This window comes from Anabrus simplex, chromosome 2 (genome assembly GCF_040414725.1).
Source record: "Anabrus simplex isolate iqAnaSimp1 chromosome 2, ASM4041472v1, whole genome shotgun sequence".
NCBI classification, from domain to species: domain Eukaryota; kingdom Metazoa; phylum Arthropoda; class Insecta; order Orthoptera; family Tettigoniidae; genus Anabrus; species Anabrus simplex.
The window spans coordinates 132,417,244-132,433,176 of NC_090266.1; the positions used below are offsets into that span (position 1 = coordinate 132,417,244).

The following is a 15,933-nucleotide window of genomic DNA, read 5'->3' on the forward strand; positions in this document are numbered from 1 at the left end:
TGGTCTTAATGGCACATTGTGCTGAAAGCCTACAGTCTAATATCTTTAACTTGAAAATGGGTGCAATTAGTATGGTAGGAAAATTAGCCTTTCGATGACTAAATTGATGTCGGTAGGTAAGAAACCTAAGAGAACTGAATGTTATATTGGTGATACAAAGCTTGAACAGGTAGATTATTTCAAGAATTTAGGGTGTGTGTTCTCCCATGATGGTAGTATAGTAAGCAAAATTGTATCAAGCTGCAGTAATGCTAATGTAGTGAGTTCGCAGTTGCTATCAACAGTGTTCTATAAGAAGGAAGTCAGCTTCTGCACAAAACTGTCTTTTTATTGGATGTGCTGTATGGGAGTGGAAGCTGGGTGGACGCAGGATATCTTATTCATAAGTTAAAAATAACAGACATTAAAATAGCGAGAATGATTTGTGGTAATATTAGGATTGAAGAATGGCAGGAGGGTCCTCTGGAATGAGGAGGTAAAACCAAGTTAGGAATTAACTTGTTTGATGAAGCTGTATCCATAAACCTGCTTCATTGGTGTGGTCATGTGAGGCGAATGGAGGAGGATATGTTACCTAAGAGAATAATGGCCTCGGTCGTGGAGGGCGAGAGAAGTAGAAAGACAACGATGGTTAGACTCGGTTTCTAATGATTTAAAGATAGAACTAAATGAGGCGACAGACCTAGTTATAAATAGAGGGTTTTTTTGGTAGAATTTTTAAATTTCATTATAATTCTCTTCCTTTAACATGTTCGTTTGTAAGTTTTTTATACCCTTGCATCACCAAGGAGTTAAAATCATAATTGTATAAAATCTGGTAGTTGGCATTTTTTATTTACTAAATATTTACTTCTAAGATAATTTCTTATCATCGAAGGGTTCCAAATGTAAAAACTCTAAGCATCAGCTGCATGGAATTTCAGAATGTTCTGGCATTTAAAGCCATCTTCAGCAGTAAATGTGTTAATTATGTTCTCAGATGGCAGTGTGTCAAATCTTAGAAACTGCAGTTCAAAGATTGAAATTTATATTTCTCGCTGTAACTGCTGCTATCTTGGATCTAGTTTCTTCTTAGGTTTATTCACACTTGCATCATGAAAATGATGGAATAAAATGATATTTCCTGGCCCAGAGTACCTATGCCAATTCCTAAGACATACAGTTACTGCTGTAAATACTACAGCAAACAGTACAGTGTCATGCATTGTCACTCGTGTAAGAGTATGCAACTGATGACCCAATATGTTTCTAACCTGTAACTAAATTAAAATCAGTTTTGTATAATGTCGTTTATAGTGTAGAGAAAATAATGTTCTTTAAAATTAGTTAAGCTCTCATCTTCCAGGTTCGAAATAATGAAGAGACAACAAAGAGAAAGGCTCCAAGCATGTTCATGCTTTATATTGATGCTGTGTCTGTTGTTAATAACAAGAACCAGTCATCTCTAGGCAGAAACTCAGCCATGGGAGTCAAGCTTGAAGTGAAGGATTTATGTGCAATCAAGGTAAAAGCTTGAAATATTAGAATTTTTGTGTAACTCTGACTCAAAAATGTAATGTGCTGTTCTTGTTATAGAAGTGGTAAAAGGAGCTAAGTACTTTATCTCTTGTATCATAAATGGAAAGAGAAACCCTAGAATTTATTTATTAGTTACAGATCTTTCAACCTTATAGTGAACATTATAGTGGTGTCTTATAGGCACTTGATCTATTTGCATAGGTGGACATTATCCTCTGTAAATACAGCCCCTGAGTACAGTACTGTGAGTGAGTACTGTCTGACGTACCTCCATGAGTACTCTCCGTGTTAACTGTCATCATAACCTTGACACCGGGATGTAATGAGAAAAAAAAAATTCTCCTACTTCCTTAGTATTCACCATTCACATGCGAGCATTATCTGTACTTAGTACGAAGTTCATTACTAAACATAATTAGCTGCCTTTTGCCTTGTGTCTGAGCAAGTTAGTCATGGAACCATTACCAGTGAAGCTGTTGATGACATCTTAATGTGAATTGGTGTAGGGGCAAAGCATTTCACTGCTGTCCAACTTCCAACAGTCTCCTACCAGTTTATCTTGCGGAAGGATCTCTTCTGATTAGATGTTGATTCCCATAGGGAATCTGAAATATTTGTTCCGAATGAATAAATTTATAATACCAATATAAATGGTCCGTTATTGGACATTATAAATTTTCCAGCGAACTCATTCCTGGTTGTCAGCATTTCTCCCTCGTGTGCTAGGCTGGGTTCATAAGTTGGTACCTAGCACACCTACCAAGACGCTGGCTAGTGCATACTGGGGAGGCCACTGCGTAGGCTAATTGTAGCCACCGGCAGTGCCATTGCACTATGAGACACTTTGTCTCATTATCAAAAATTGATGCCTGCTTGGCCATCAGATGATTAGATGTTGATTCCCATAGGGAATCTGAAATATTTGTTCCGAATGAGTAAATTTATAATACCAATATAAATGGTCCGTTATTGGACAATATAAATTTTCCAGCGAACTCATTCCTGGTTGTCAGCATTTCTCCCTCGTGTGCTAGGCTGGGCTCATAAGTTGGTACCTAGCACACCTACCAAGACGCTGGCTAGTGCATACCGGGGAGGCCACTGCGTAGGCTAATTGTAGCCACCGGCAGTGCCAATGCACTATGAGACACTTTGTCTCATTATCAAAAATTGATGCCTGCTTGGCCATCAGATGATTAGATGTTGATTCCCATAGGGAATCTGAAATATTTGTTCCGAATGAGTAAATTTATAATACCAATATAAATGGTCCGTTATTGGACATTATAAATTTTCCAGCTAACTCATTCCTGGTTGCCAGAGTTTTGCCCTCGTGTGCTAGGCTGGGCTCATCAGTTGGTACCTAGCACAACTACCAAGACGCTGGCTAGTGCATACCGGGGAGGCCACTGCGTAGGCTAATTGTAGCCACCGGCAGTGCCAATGCACTATGAGACACTTTGTCTCATTATCAAAAATTGATGCCTGCTTGGCCATCAGATGATTAGATGTTGATTCCCATAGGGAATCTGAAATATTTGTTCCAAATGAGTAAATTTATAAATTATTTATAAACAAATTGAGTAAATTTATAAATTATTTATAAACAAATATTTCAGATTCCCTATGGGAATCAACATCTAATCATCTGATGGCCAAGCAGGCATCAATTTTTGATAATGAGACAAAGTGTCTCGTAGTGCATTGGCACTGCCGGTGGCTACAATTAGCCTACGCAGTGGCCTCCCCGGTATGCACTAGCCAGCGTCTTGGTAGGTGTGCTAGGTACCAAATGATGAGCCCAGCCTAGCACATGAGGGCGAAACGCTGGCAACCAGGAATGAGTTAGCTGGAAAATTTATAATGTCCAATAACGGACCATTTATATTGGTATTATATTTTCTATCGTAAAGTGCCTATTAGGAAATGGCAGGATTTATTCTTGTTTCTCGTCTGAAGCTGCTTCTGCCTTTAAACTTGTTTCTTGGTGCTAATCTTTGTCATCAAGACTTCAGTGGATGCCCCGACATACCCATAGATTCCCACATCTTTCAACTCTTATGTCTATATGTCTCATATACTGGGCAATGATTCAAGACATATGTAATCTTCCTGAAGCTCCACATTGTGGCTGCTTTCATACTATTACATCAAGTTCATTTTAAAGCATTGTCTATACTTGGTGACCTCTCGATATCTACAGTGGACATGATACAAAATGATTTCACAACTATCTTTCCACCAAAGCTGCAGCACTTAAAATCTCAGCCAGTGGAAGTGAGATTTTTGTAAATCTATTGTTGTCTTAATGCTCGCCTATAATTTTGCCCTTAACCAGGCATTTAATATTTGGAGTTATATTATGTGCACATTTTACCTAAGAACAGCTTTCAGGATATCATTACATAACATTTTTTTTTCAGTCTGCATGGTTTAATAACCAAAAATAGCTGCTTACATAAATATTTTGTACCATACACTTCTTAGCTGAAAGATTGTGTAAATGTTGGAGCCTTGAATGAGGAAACTTGTGGTAGTAATCTCTCAAGTGTGTTTTGCTACCCCCGATGGTGACCCGCTACTACTGTATTTTATGACTAACAGATAGTACACAGTTTTATACCAGGCTGGAGTGAACACAGGAAGAGAAAAGAACAAGCAACAACATCAAAACATTAAAGCAAACACAAGACCTTACCACCACCCTCACTCCAGGAACAGCCCACCGGAACATGTGCTGAAACCCACCTCATTAAGAAAAAAAAGGTAATAGAAACCCAGAATGCCAGGATGTGATAACTAAAAAATGAATTGCCTCTTTAAATCTAGGGGAAAAATATAATTTCACAATCTGAATAAATACAAGGTTCAGAGCGAAATAACTTGATGAGCATGTGTTTTTAAAAACCAAAATATAATCTTTAAACTTAACAAGTAACAAGATAAAATTATAAGTTAACACCGGGATCCCGATCAGTAGAATTTAAGATAAATAACATGAGTAATAAAGAGCAGTATCGTAATTCCCTGCCAAACCCCGAATGGCATCGTAGGTAAGCCCACAAAAGTAAAATAAAACAGGAAGAGAAGAATGTATGGAAATAATCAAAGGAACCATAAAGATAAGAAACACATATCAGCAAACATGATGAGGAAATCTAAGTCCAATAAAATCCAGTAAATAGAAATTCATTTTTTAAGTACCGAACCAGCAATAAATCAATTCCTCAGTAATTAGTGCGGAGAACAGAAAGAAATTATAATTTTTATAATATCAACCCAAAACGAATAAGTAATAATGTTCCAAGGCCAAACACACCCACATGAAATCAATTCCACATTAACAATATCAGTATCAACAACAACAACAACAAAACCCACATCCACCCACACATGGCAGAAGAACAACAGGCACATTCAAGGAGACCAAAGCACAGTAGGTTACGTCCACAAGGAAGCAAAACAAGAGATATGAGAGAACCAGCTACATTGGCAAGATAAGGAAATGAAAGCACACCGAGGTCCACAAGGAAGTGCAGCAAGTACAAATTCAATTGAACCTCAGAACACATAAGTAACACACCCCTGTGCATATTCGGGCAAATAAAAAATAATGAATACCTCGCAGGTAATTAGGTAATTAACTTTAGAGGGACAAGAAGCAATTTCAAACCAAAAAATGCCAAAGTAATATAGAATGGTGATGCACAACACCGATAAAATACAAAATTTTTTAAAACAGAACATGATAGGAAAACTAAGACAGGGGGGAGAAAACTTAAACACATATAAATGGAAGTTAAAGTGAATGCAAAAATTAAACTGGCAGTAACACCCGAAAGAAAACTAAATAAGCTCAACATAACTCATCAACCTGATTAAGATCTCAGATCATTAAATGGGAAACGGACACCATAATATGTGGAAAATCACATTCTTAAAAGGGGTAATTCGCCAGCGAGAGCCACTGCGTGATTAAACATAGCTAGTTATGTAAGCTTGTTACGTCACTTAAAAACTCGTAAGTGATAAAATTTACATCAACCCTTTGATGTATACATATACTGTCATAAAATTCTACTTAGGTCATTATTAAATATCTTTAATACAATTTAGGATGATAAGAAGTGACTGAACCAAAATAACTCACAACAAGCCTGTAGTCCATACCAGAATATTACCAGGGAGCATTCACAGTTTCGAAATTAGAAAGGCAACCCATTTTTTTTTCTTTTTAAATTTTACATAGTATTTAATTTGAGAATATTAGGAAATCGAACAGAATAAATCATTCATAATGGTTTAAAATATCAGATATGGGAAAGACAATAGCCAGTGGCTCCCATCATTAAGGATAGCATCACTTCATGATACTGACTGGTTTGCATCAATCAGAAATGAACAATTTTTTCAAATTAGAATGTTGAAATTCACCAGAGTTCACAGTAGGATATGACAGAAAATGTTATAACTCGCACTCTGTATTATATAAATCAATACATATATCTTGTAAGTCCATTATACCAGTTACCAGCATTGCTATCATTATCATTTACATTTTCAATCAGGAAGACAAGTTGAGCAGTCACCAAAACTAATTAATCACTTTCAACTCCTCCAATCTCTATCAGATGAAGTTAGGCAGGTTTCTACTTCATCTTGACTCTTGGCAGTGTGCTGTAGCCCGGCACACCACGAACACATCTACTCACCACAATGTCTGGACAACAGAGATGCCAGGCTTGCTAGAGGATCTCGCCACAATGAAGAGGACAGAAATGGACAAAGTTCCAGTTCCAAAGTGCGGAGTTAGATGGCGTTGCAATATACTTTTAAGATATGATATCACCCATAACGACCACTGGAACGTTCAGTTGCACACATTTTCAGCCTTATTGTTCTCCCAGTTCCAAAAATGCATGTAAAATAGCGAAGCCATGTTCATATGGAATTCAGAAACTTAAAAATTATTAAATACTTTCACATGCAAGTTCCTTAGCTATTGAGAACCATCGTAATGTTCTAAAAGATCATAGAAGAAGTAATTGACGAATTCCCTTTCCATTAATACAAATTTCAAGATCACTTTTGCTTTCTGACAAGGTCCGAAATGTAAAATTTCCACATAATTGTTACGCTTCAATTTTGTTTCTGATATTGTCCTTCTGCTCCCTATCACAGTGTAGCTAAATACTTCGTAACTACAGCTGTGAGGGGATGGAATCAGCATTTCCTGAGAAAGGAACTGCAGATGCATCAAAGTCAAATTCAAGATTGTCCAAGTCCTGGAATCTTAATTTGAACTTTCCCTGTTCTTCAACAAATATTTCAGAATATTCTTCACAATCGCTCTATGAAAGAGAATATTTCACTGGCAAAGTTTAACCTTGAAGGCTGTTACTTTTATCAGATATGTCATTTATGAGCTTTTGTTTCCCCTACAGAGATAAGTTTAGGTTGTTCTAATAATTTGTCAAATGTAAAATGCAACAGCATAAACCCATTTTGTGTTTCGCAGCTCTGCCACATTTAATTTCCATGAATATTGATGTTTACCATATTTATTCATTTATATGCTGACACCAATTGTAAGCTGACCCCTGGGAAACCAGAAATGAAAATGTTTAAAACAAGTTATTAATGAAGCGCACAAAGCATAACGAATAAATTTTCATCCATTTAATTGCTTAGTCATTCATCGCCATAAGAAGATTCAGGTCCGTCACTTAGGCCTGTTTCTTTGTCACTGTCTTCATACAGTGCCATCAAGCACAGTTGAGACCAAAAACTTTCGAAATGTATGGCCGACGATTTTTCATTTAATTTGTTTGAGGCAATTCTTTCAGTAGAAGAACATCAACAGATTATCCACGACTTCTAAGAACTATCCATTTTGCTGGGGTTTCAGGTGCAATAGACAGTACACTTGCATGAATCTAATCACCTGGAGGCAATAGAACTGAAATATGCTGCAGTCAGGAGGTAAAACTTTAAAGTCTCTCAATACCTTACAAAGCTTTAAGGTTGTGTTAACTGAGTCGACACTGAAAAAATATTGCTTTCATCCCAACAAAGCAATTGGAAGGGATACTTTTTCTATTAATATTCAAGTGATTAATGGTCCTAACCTCCAAATCAGGGAGCAGTTCTGGCCAGTTTCAGTAAATTACAATACAATATTTCTTAATTCCCATATCCGAGCACTGTTTGAATTGGGGGCAAGTTGCAAAGGGATCCTGGACAATGTAGAAAGGATTATAGAGGTCTGTAAAATACGGTTTCCTGTTTTTTCTTTTTCTTTGCAAGCTGCTTTACGTCGCATCGGCACAGATAGGTCTTATTGCGACGATGGGATAGAAAATGAAGCATCCGTGGCCTTAATTAAGGTACAGCCCCAGCATTTGCCTGGTGTGAAAATGGGAAACCACGGAAAACCATCTTCAGGGCTGCCGACAGTGGGGTTCGAACCAACTATCTCCCAAATACTGGATACTGGCCGCACTTGAGCGACTGCAGCTATCGAGCTCGGTATGTTTCCTATTCTTAGCTGCGGATTGCAGTTCAAACATTGGTACAACATGTTGATTTTGCATTATATGTTTTACAGCTTTATTCAACGTAGAACAAAACCGTATAGGATTGTGTTCATACACTGCTTGGTTCTCTCACTGCCTTTTAAATTTGCACTGTTTGTAACTCTCATGACAGTTAACAACGTGTTGGCTAACATTTCTCAGGAAAAGTTTGAATAAACGCGAGAATATTAGCATGTTTAAGATGATGAAATAAGTTGTTAGTGTATATCAATTATATATTTGACAACTATTTATTAAACTGGGCCTGAATTTACATTTGGTAAAAATTTGCTTAGGCAACTTCTGGAGTTATTTTTTCAGAACTCTTTCCTATTGCTTCCATAAAGGGTATCTTAATGATACCGATTATAAACTGAGGGGCGTTTTTTGAACCAAGGAAAGTGTTTTAAAAAAAAATTAATTTGGCTTGCGATTGGATGAGTTAAGTATTCACAAAATTTGAAAGATCTCTCAAGTATCTTACCCTTGCTTAACTACCTAATTTCACAATGATAAGATTTACTACCATAACAACACTCAAAGTCTGAAAAAAAAGTGTTCAAAACAGAAGGTGATTTTGACTCTTGATCAGATAAAAATTGACTGTTTTTATCACTACACTCAATATGTTGCCCAATTTGGCTGTTTTCAAAGATTTTCCTTGTGCAATATTCAGTGGATATAAAATAATGCAATGGATGGCTTCACATGCAAACACCCAATGAGCCCTTTCTTAGTACCAATCACAGCAGGCGTCCTATCCGTCGCTACAGAGACCAATCGTTCCCATGGGAGATGAAAGCTGCCGATGACTTCCCCATCATTTGCTACATCTGCACCTCTTTTTGTGCCATTGGTTGCTGGTTTCTAAACATAGCTAGCTCTTAATGTAAATCATTAACAGCAATATAAGAAAGATTAGGTTTCAGTGTGTTCATTTTCATTCATTCATATATTTAGCTTCCCTAGACTGTACAATTACATATTTTGAAATGTGCCAACAATATAGGAATTGTCGAGTGTTTTCTTAATACTAACAATAATATATGAACAATAATGAACATTTTGAAAAAGAAGAAAAAGAAAAAACCCAGAACACCAAATACTTCAATGTTAGGAAATAGGAACCTCAGCAAAAGTTGCCCTCCATCAACAACTTGTCTCTATCTGGATTAAAGAAGAACTACCAGAACACTGGACAACAGCCCTCATCCATCCTCTGCACAAAAAAGGGGACAAAACCGACCCTAATAACTGCAGGGGAATCTCGCTCCTAGACATAACATACAAAATATTTTCAATAATCATCCTTAATAGGATAAGTTTACAACTTGAGAAAGAACTAGGAGAATATCAAGGAGGTTTCAGACCCTGGAGGAGCTGTCCTTATCAGATCATGAGTCTTAAGTTGATAATGGACTATAACAGGAGAAGAAACAGAGATATGGTGATGACATTTGTAGATTTCAAGAAAGCTTATGATTGCATCCATAGAGAATCTCTGTTTAAAATTTTAAGACGCCTTGGACTACACCCCAAATTAATAAACATGATAAAATTGACTCTCACCAATACCAAGTCAAAAGTGAAGTTTAGGGGTGAAACATCAGAGACATTTGAAATTAAAACTGGACTACGGCAGGGAGATGGGCTCTCACCACTATTATTTAACTGTGCTCTAGAAATGGTAATGAGGGAATGGTTTAGAAAATGTCCCCCCAAAGTAAAGATTGGCCAAAAAATCAAAACAAATTGCCTGGGTTTTGCTGACGATTTAGCATTACTAGCAGTGGACATAAAAGAAGCAAAAACCCAGATATCAGAACTTCAAAACATTGCAAATAAAATTGGCTTCAAAATATCATTTGAAAAAACAGAAATTATGCCCCAAAAACCAACACAGCTAAAAGAAGTCGTCATAAATGGTAATAAAATCAAAATAGTAACTCAGTTTAAATATCTTGGAGAAGTAATAACACATAACTTAAATGAAAAAATCTCAATCCAAGTAAGAACAAATAGATTAGCTAAAGCACAAAAATTAACATGGGATATCTACAAAAAGAAATTTCTATCAATAAATACAAAAATAAAACACTACAACACAGTTATAAAACCGGAAGCTACATATGCAGCAGAAACACTCTTTTACCTGAATAAACAATCAAAGACTGACAGACTTCAGAAAATTGAAAGAAGGATTGGAAGAACCTGTATCAACAAAAAATATCAGAAAGATGGACAGTGGCGGTTAATACCTAACAAAGTCGTGTACAAAGAGCTAGAACCCATTACAGATACTATGCATAAGAGGAGACTGGGATTCTTTGGACATATCATGAGGATGCAGGACTCGAGACTTCTGAAACAACTAGTACAACACAATCTCGTCTCAAAAAATATCACAACAGGATGTAAATGGATCAGAGAAGTAAGAGAGGATCTAAAGGAAATAGGCCTTACAACAGAAGACACCAAAAATGAGATAAAATTGAATACAAAACTCAAGAATACAAACCTCCGCTTTACCCTTACACAAAACAAACCAACAACGCACATTTTCAACTGAGGAAAGGGCACGAAGATCGGAGCGTCTGAAGAAGTACTGGGAGGACCGCAAAGCCCGAACAATCCCTTCAAAGAGACCTGAACGACGGACTGACTAAAGTGATCCTATGTGGTCATAAAAGAAGAAGAAGAAGAAGAATCAATATTTACAAGACAAAATAAAAATCTATGAGTGTGATGTTAACAATACGTACATAATCAATGTGACATCAACATATTTTTAAGGCTATATACTAGATATTAAGAACGTTTACAAGTTAATATGTAATGGCATCATTACCAGCACTTCATCATGTATTCTTCTGTACTGTAGAAGCAGCTACTCAGCAGGAGATTTCTTAAAGTTGTGGTAAATGAACTGAGGGAACTAATATCTTTAATCTTATTTGGAAGCTTATTATATAATCTGATACCAACAGAGACTACATGTCGCAAGGCAGTGGTTTTACTCTTGTGCTCGATAAAAGTATTATTTCTTATTCGCGTCTGGTAATTGTGATTGATTGTCTGCAATGATCTAACCTGTTATGTCTTGACATAATTCTGATAGCACATTTCTGTATTCGAAAAATGACATCGAGATTTGATTTGTGGCAGTCCCAGAGACCAAATAGCATAAGAGGTGACTGAATGGAAATATATATTCTAACATATTCTTCACTACAACTATTAGACAAAATCCTAAGGCAAAGCAAACAGAACTCAGAGACTTCCTATTTTTTTAATATGACAATCCCATCTTAATTTTTCATCAATACAAACACCTAAAAATGTTGTGGTCAACGTATTTTCAATTGCATTTGCATTTAATGTAAGTTTGTATATTTTTGCAGTTTTGTTATGGTAGTTAGATGCCTTGAATTCCGTGTATTGCATCTTAATCAGGTTCAATATTAATTTGTCTTTCCTGAACCATGATTCTAACCTAGACAGGACTGAATTTGCTGCAAATTCTATAGACATAGGGTCAGGATTATTAATAATTATGTTTGTATCATCAGCATACAGAACTGCAGTTTCTATTTGATTATTGTGAAGAATATCATTCACATACATCACGAAAAGAACAGGCCCCAAAATACTACCCTGCGGAATACCTAAGTCTATGTTTTTCACTTGAGTGACGTGTCTCATTATGCTCTTTACTGTTACAATGTGTAATTTCAACAAACTGGGATTGTTTATCCGTGTATGATCTAAACCAGTCATTAACAATTCATCTAGCCCCAGTCTGCTATAATTTGTGCAATAACATTTCATGATCAACAGTATCAAATGCCTTTGAAAGGTCAAGAATTAGTCCTATCACAGTTTCATTATTATCAAGGGCATTTACAACCGACTGTGTAAAATGTGATAAAGCAGACAAAGTACTTCTGCCAGCTCTGAACCCATGTTGTGCATTATTTAATAAGATATATTTGATTAAAAATTTAGTAAGCTGATCTTTCATAGCACATTTAAATATTTTTGAAATAACAGTAACTATTGATATTGGTCTATAATATTATGTAAATCGTGTAAGTTTCCACTTTTAAAGACTGTGATGAAAATGAAAAATGAAAATCCTCAGCCTGTTTCAAGTCATTTGACCGGATCAGGAATGGAATGAATGAAGCCCCCTTCTAGCGACGGGGATGAGAATTGTGCCAGCTGCCGAAGCCTGTGACAGGGATGACAGGGAAAATCGGAGAACCCAGAAAAGAACCTGTCCCGCCTCCGCTTTGTCCAGCACAAATCTCACATGGAGTGACCAGGATTTGAACCACGGAACCCAAAGACTGGGATAACTTTAGCTATTTTCAAGAGATTAGGAAACTGTGCACTAGAAAATGATTCATTGATGAGACAAGTTAAAGGCTGTACCAGATAAGGAGCACATTTTTAACGAGTTTTGTGGAAGTTTTATTCTTCAAAGACTGTATGATTTTAAGAACTTCCAATTCTGTTACTGGAATTAATTGCATAGAGTTTTGCACAAAGGTTGGAAGTTCTGGTAATACATCTGAGTTATTTGAATTTTCAAGTTTGTACTTTAAGGATAGAAAGAAATCATTTATATAATTAGCCAAATGATGAGGGTCATTCATTTGTATTCCCTTATCATTTTTTTTTTTTTTTATGGCAGCAACTTTATTTCCAACAGCATGTCTGTTGGTTTCTCCCTTGATCACATACAATATGGTTCGTAATTTATAGCATGACTATTTAACTTTCTTGTTATTGTGCATTATCTTAACCGCCCTAAGAACTCTTCAAACATACTTGCAAAAATCCAGGTCACAAGTCTACTGTGCTAATGTACTTAGTAATGTACATTTTTCACTTGAAACTCGTATACCTTTTGTGATCCATGACTTTTTTGAAGTTTCCTTAATTACTGCAAGTATATTTGGAAAATTGAATTCAAATTGCATTTAAAAAATGCTTTAAAAATGTTCTATACCTTTGGTCAATGCTGTGACCAAATATTATTGGAGCCCAGGTCTGAAGTTTAAGACTTTCAATGAAATTGCATCATACAGCTGCAGAGAAAAAACAAATTAATTGTGCTTGCTTCATTTTGGATGAATGCTTGTTAACATTTTCAGTTTCTAGTTGCAAAATTTGAGCATGATGATCTGATAATCCCAAATTTATATTGGATGCTAGCATTTTAGAACAATGAAAATTGATTCAAATGTTGTCTATCGTTGTAGCTGAGGTTGCAGTTACCTGGGTGGGTGTAAAAATGAATTGTCTTAGATTACAGCTTTGAAGAATATGCAGTAGTTGTGATGTTGATGAAAGGTTTTCTTCAGCGAAATCTATGTTAAAATCACCCCAAAGTATTATTCTGCACTGCTATTCCTACCAAAAATGTTATGAAGGATTTGATCTAATTTTCCTAAGAAAATCTCAAACATCAGCATCCGGTGAACGGTACATGGTTAACAGAATTACTCTTTTACCATAGGGAAGCTTAACTTCAACTGAAGTTAATTCAAATTGTAGTTCTGAATTATGCACTTCAAATCCTTCCTTTCTTTACATTCAATTCCTGACTTAGCAAAAACACAAACTCTCCCCCATGCTCCTTATTAACCCGACTGTAACTACTTGCCAGATAATAACCTTCGATATTAATGAGTTCAAGTTCATCATTATTTCACCAGTGTTCATCCAAACAGATACACATAACATCCTGTATTGAATTTAAAAGTACTTGTAATTCTAAAATTTTACTTTTAAGACATTGAATGTTCTGATGAAATATTTTGAACTGCCTGTTCCCACCCTGCAAGTCATTATTTAATTCTGGACCCACATTCTGGATTGAAATGTTATTGGGTTCAGAATCTAACATGTTTCCCATACTAGGTAGTTCTAGGACAGTCCTTTCATGATCTTTACTTGTAATGATGTTACTTATTAACTTGCTTACATATTGCTTCCCTAGTCTATTCACGTATGAGAAGTTCGGTTTACCGAGCTCGATAGCTGCAGTGACTTAATTGCGGCCAGTATCCAGTATTCTCAGCAATGTTTTGAACTACAAGAAGCATTTCTTGTCCACCTATTCAATACAAATCACATTTATTGGTGTTTACACTTTCCTACAATCAATTCTTCTAAGGGACATGTTTCGCTCATATAAAGAGCATCTTCAGCCTTAAATTTTTAATCTTAAAATGATGTTCCTGTTCTACTTGCAAAATTTGAACATGATGATCTGATAATCCCAAATTTATATTGGATGCTAGCATTTTAGAACAATGAAAATTGATACAAATGTTGTCTATCGTTGTAGCTGAGGTTGCAGTTGCAGAATTAATAAAACCAAATATGCCACATTTACGTATAATAACCCGACAATTCACCAAATCACGAATACGTTCAAGAAACACGGTATGAACATGAACATATTAAAAAAACTATAGTCAAAATTAAAATTACAGTAGTCTAAAAACCAAATTACATTACACCTAAAAAAGCAATATTAAAGCACTTCTAAAAACGTGATACATAAACAATTAAAATTATCACATGGTCAGTTTAAAACCTTGTCTGAAACTATTATTGAAACTTCTTTTTTATAAAAACAGCACCAAGGTGAACACAAATCTTATGGAAGGACGAAAATTAAAATGCCAATTAAGTGACGTGGTATTACCAGAATGTAAGTTAAAATAGAGTGCCCACAAGCTGAATTGTGAAAACACAATAATCCATATTGCTTTAAACATAACAGACAGAATGCAGAATGTGTGCAGGAGTCAAATGTGGGCTCTAGTTGAAAGATGCTGATCAGCTTGTTTACAAATAATAAATTAAAGACAGAATTAAACTACATAAAGAATTTAGCAAAGTTAAATGGATTTAAAAACGAGATGGTCCATCGCCTAATTAATAAAATTAGAAATTAGCTGTCTACAAATCTGATACCAGACAGAATTAATAAAACCAAATATGCCACATTTACGTATAATAACCCGACGATTCACCAAATCACGAATACGTTCAAGAAACATGCTATGTATGAACATGTCCTTTAGAACTTCATACGAATCAAAGTATATTTTTTAATCATGGCAAAATTAATCAGGGAAACCGTCAGTACTCGAAATCAGGAGTTTATAGATTGAAATGCTCAGAATGCGGGTTTTCTTATATCGGACAAACTGGGAGAAGCTTTTTTATGAGGTACATGGAGCATGTTAACGCAGAAAAACACAATAAATACTCGGCAATGAGTATGCACATGAAAGAGACAGGACACCATTTTACTTCCATAGAGAAAGATTTGACCATAATTAGGAGTATGGAAAAAGGTAAGCTATTGAAGGAACTGGAAAGCCTTTATATATTTTTGGATCAGAATTATAATAAGGATAAAAATCTCAATGATGTTACAGCAGTCAGAAGTCATTTACATGAATTAACACCTAAGTTACTAAATACTGTTAAATCAGGTCAGAAAGGAATCCAACAGATGTTTAAGTTGTTAAATACAAAGGCTTATACCCCTCCTACAAATGTTAAGCTTGCTCCCGTCACTCGTAAGAATGCCCCGCCTATACCGCCAATGACGCATAAGGGTCTGCCTTTCTCCTCTCTCCTGCCAGGTTCACCATTACCTTTTACCCCCTCTCCAAACTTTAAAAAAGTTCCCGTAAAAGAGCCCCTTTATACCGGCAAAACCGCAGAAAGAACCACCCATCTCCTCTCCCACTCTAGGTTCCCCACCACCTCTATCACACAAATACCATACTAGGATCTGCACTGGCAGACA

The 15,933-nt window shown here is 35.9% G+C and overlaps 1 protein-coding gene across 4 annotated transcripts in view; it reads left to right on the forward strand.

The window, feature by feature from the left end:
- Positions 1-15,933, forward strand: part of LOC136862701 (DNA helicase MCM8) — a 661,148-nt gene that overhangs the window by 264,484 nt on the left and 380,731 nt on the right. For all 4 annotated transcript variants that reach the window (XM_067138906.2, XM_067138907.2, XM_067138908.2 and 1 more), the window contains exon 8: positions 1,346-1,504. In XM_067138906.2, coding sequence (XP_066995007.2) covers positions 1,346-1,504 — 159 coding nt within the window. The remainder of the gene's footprint in view (positions 1-1,345; positions 1,505-15,933) is intronic.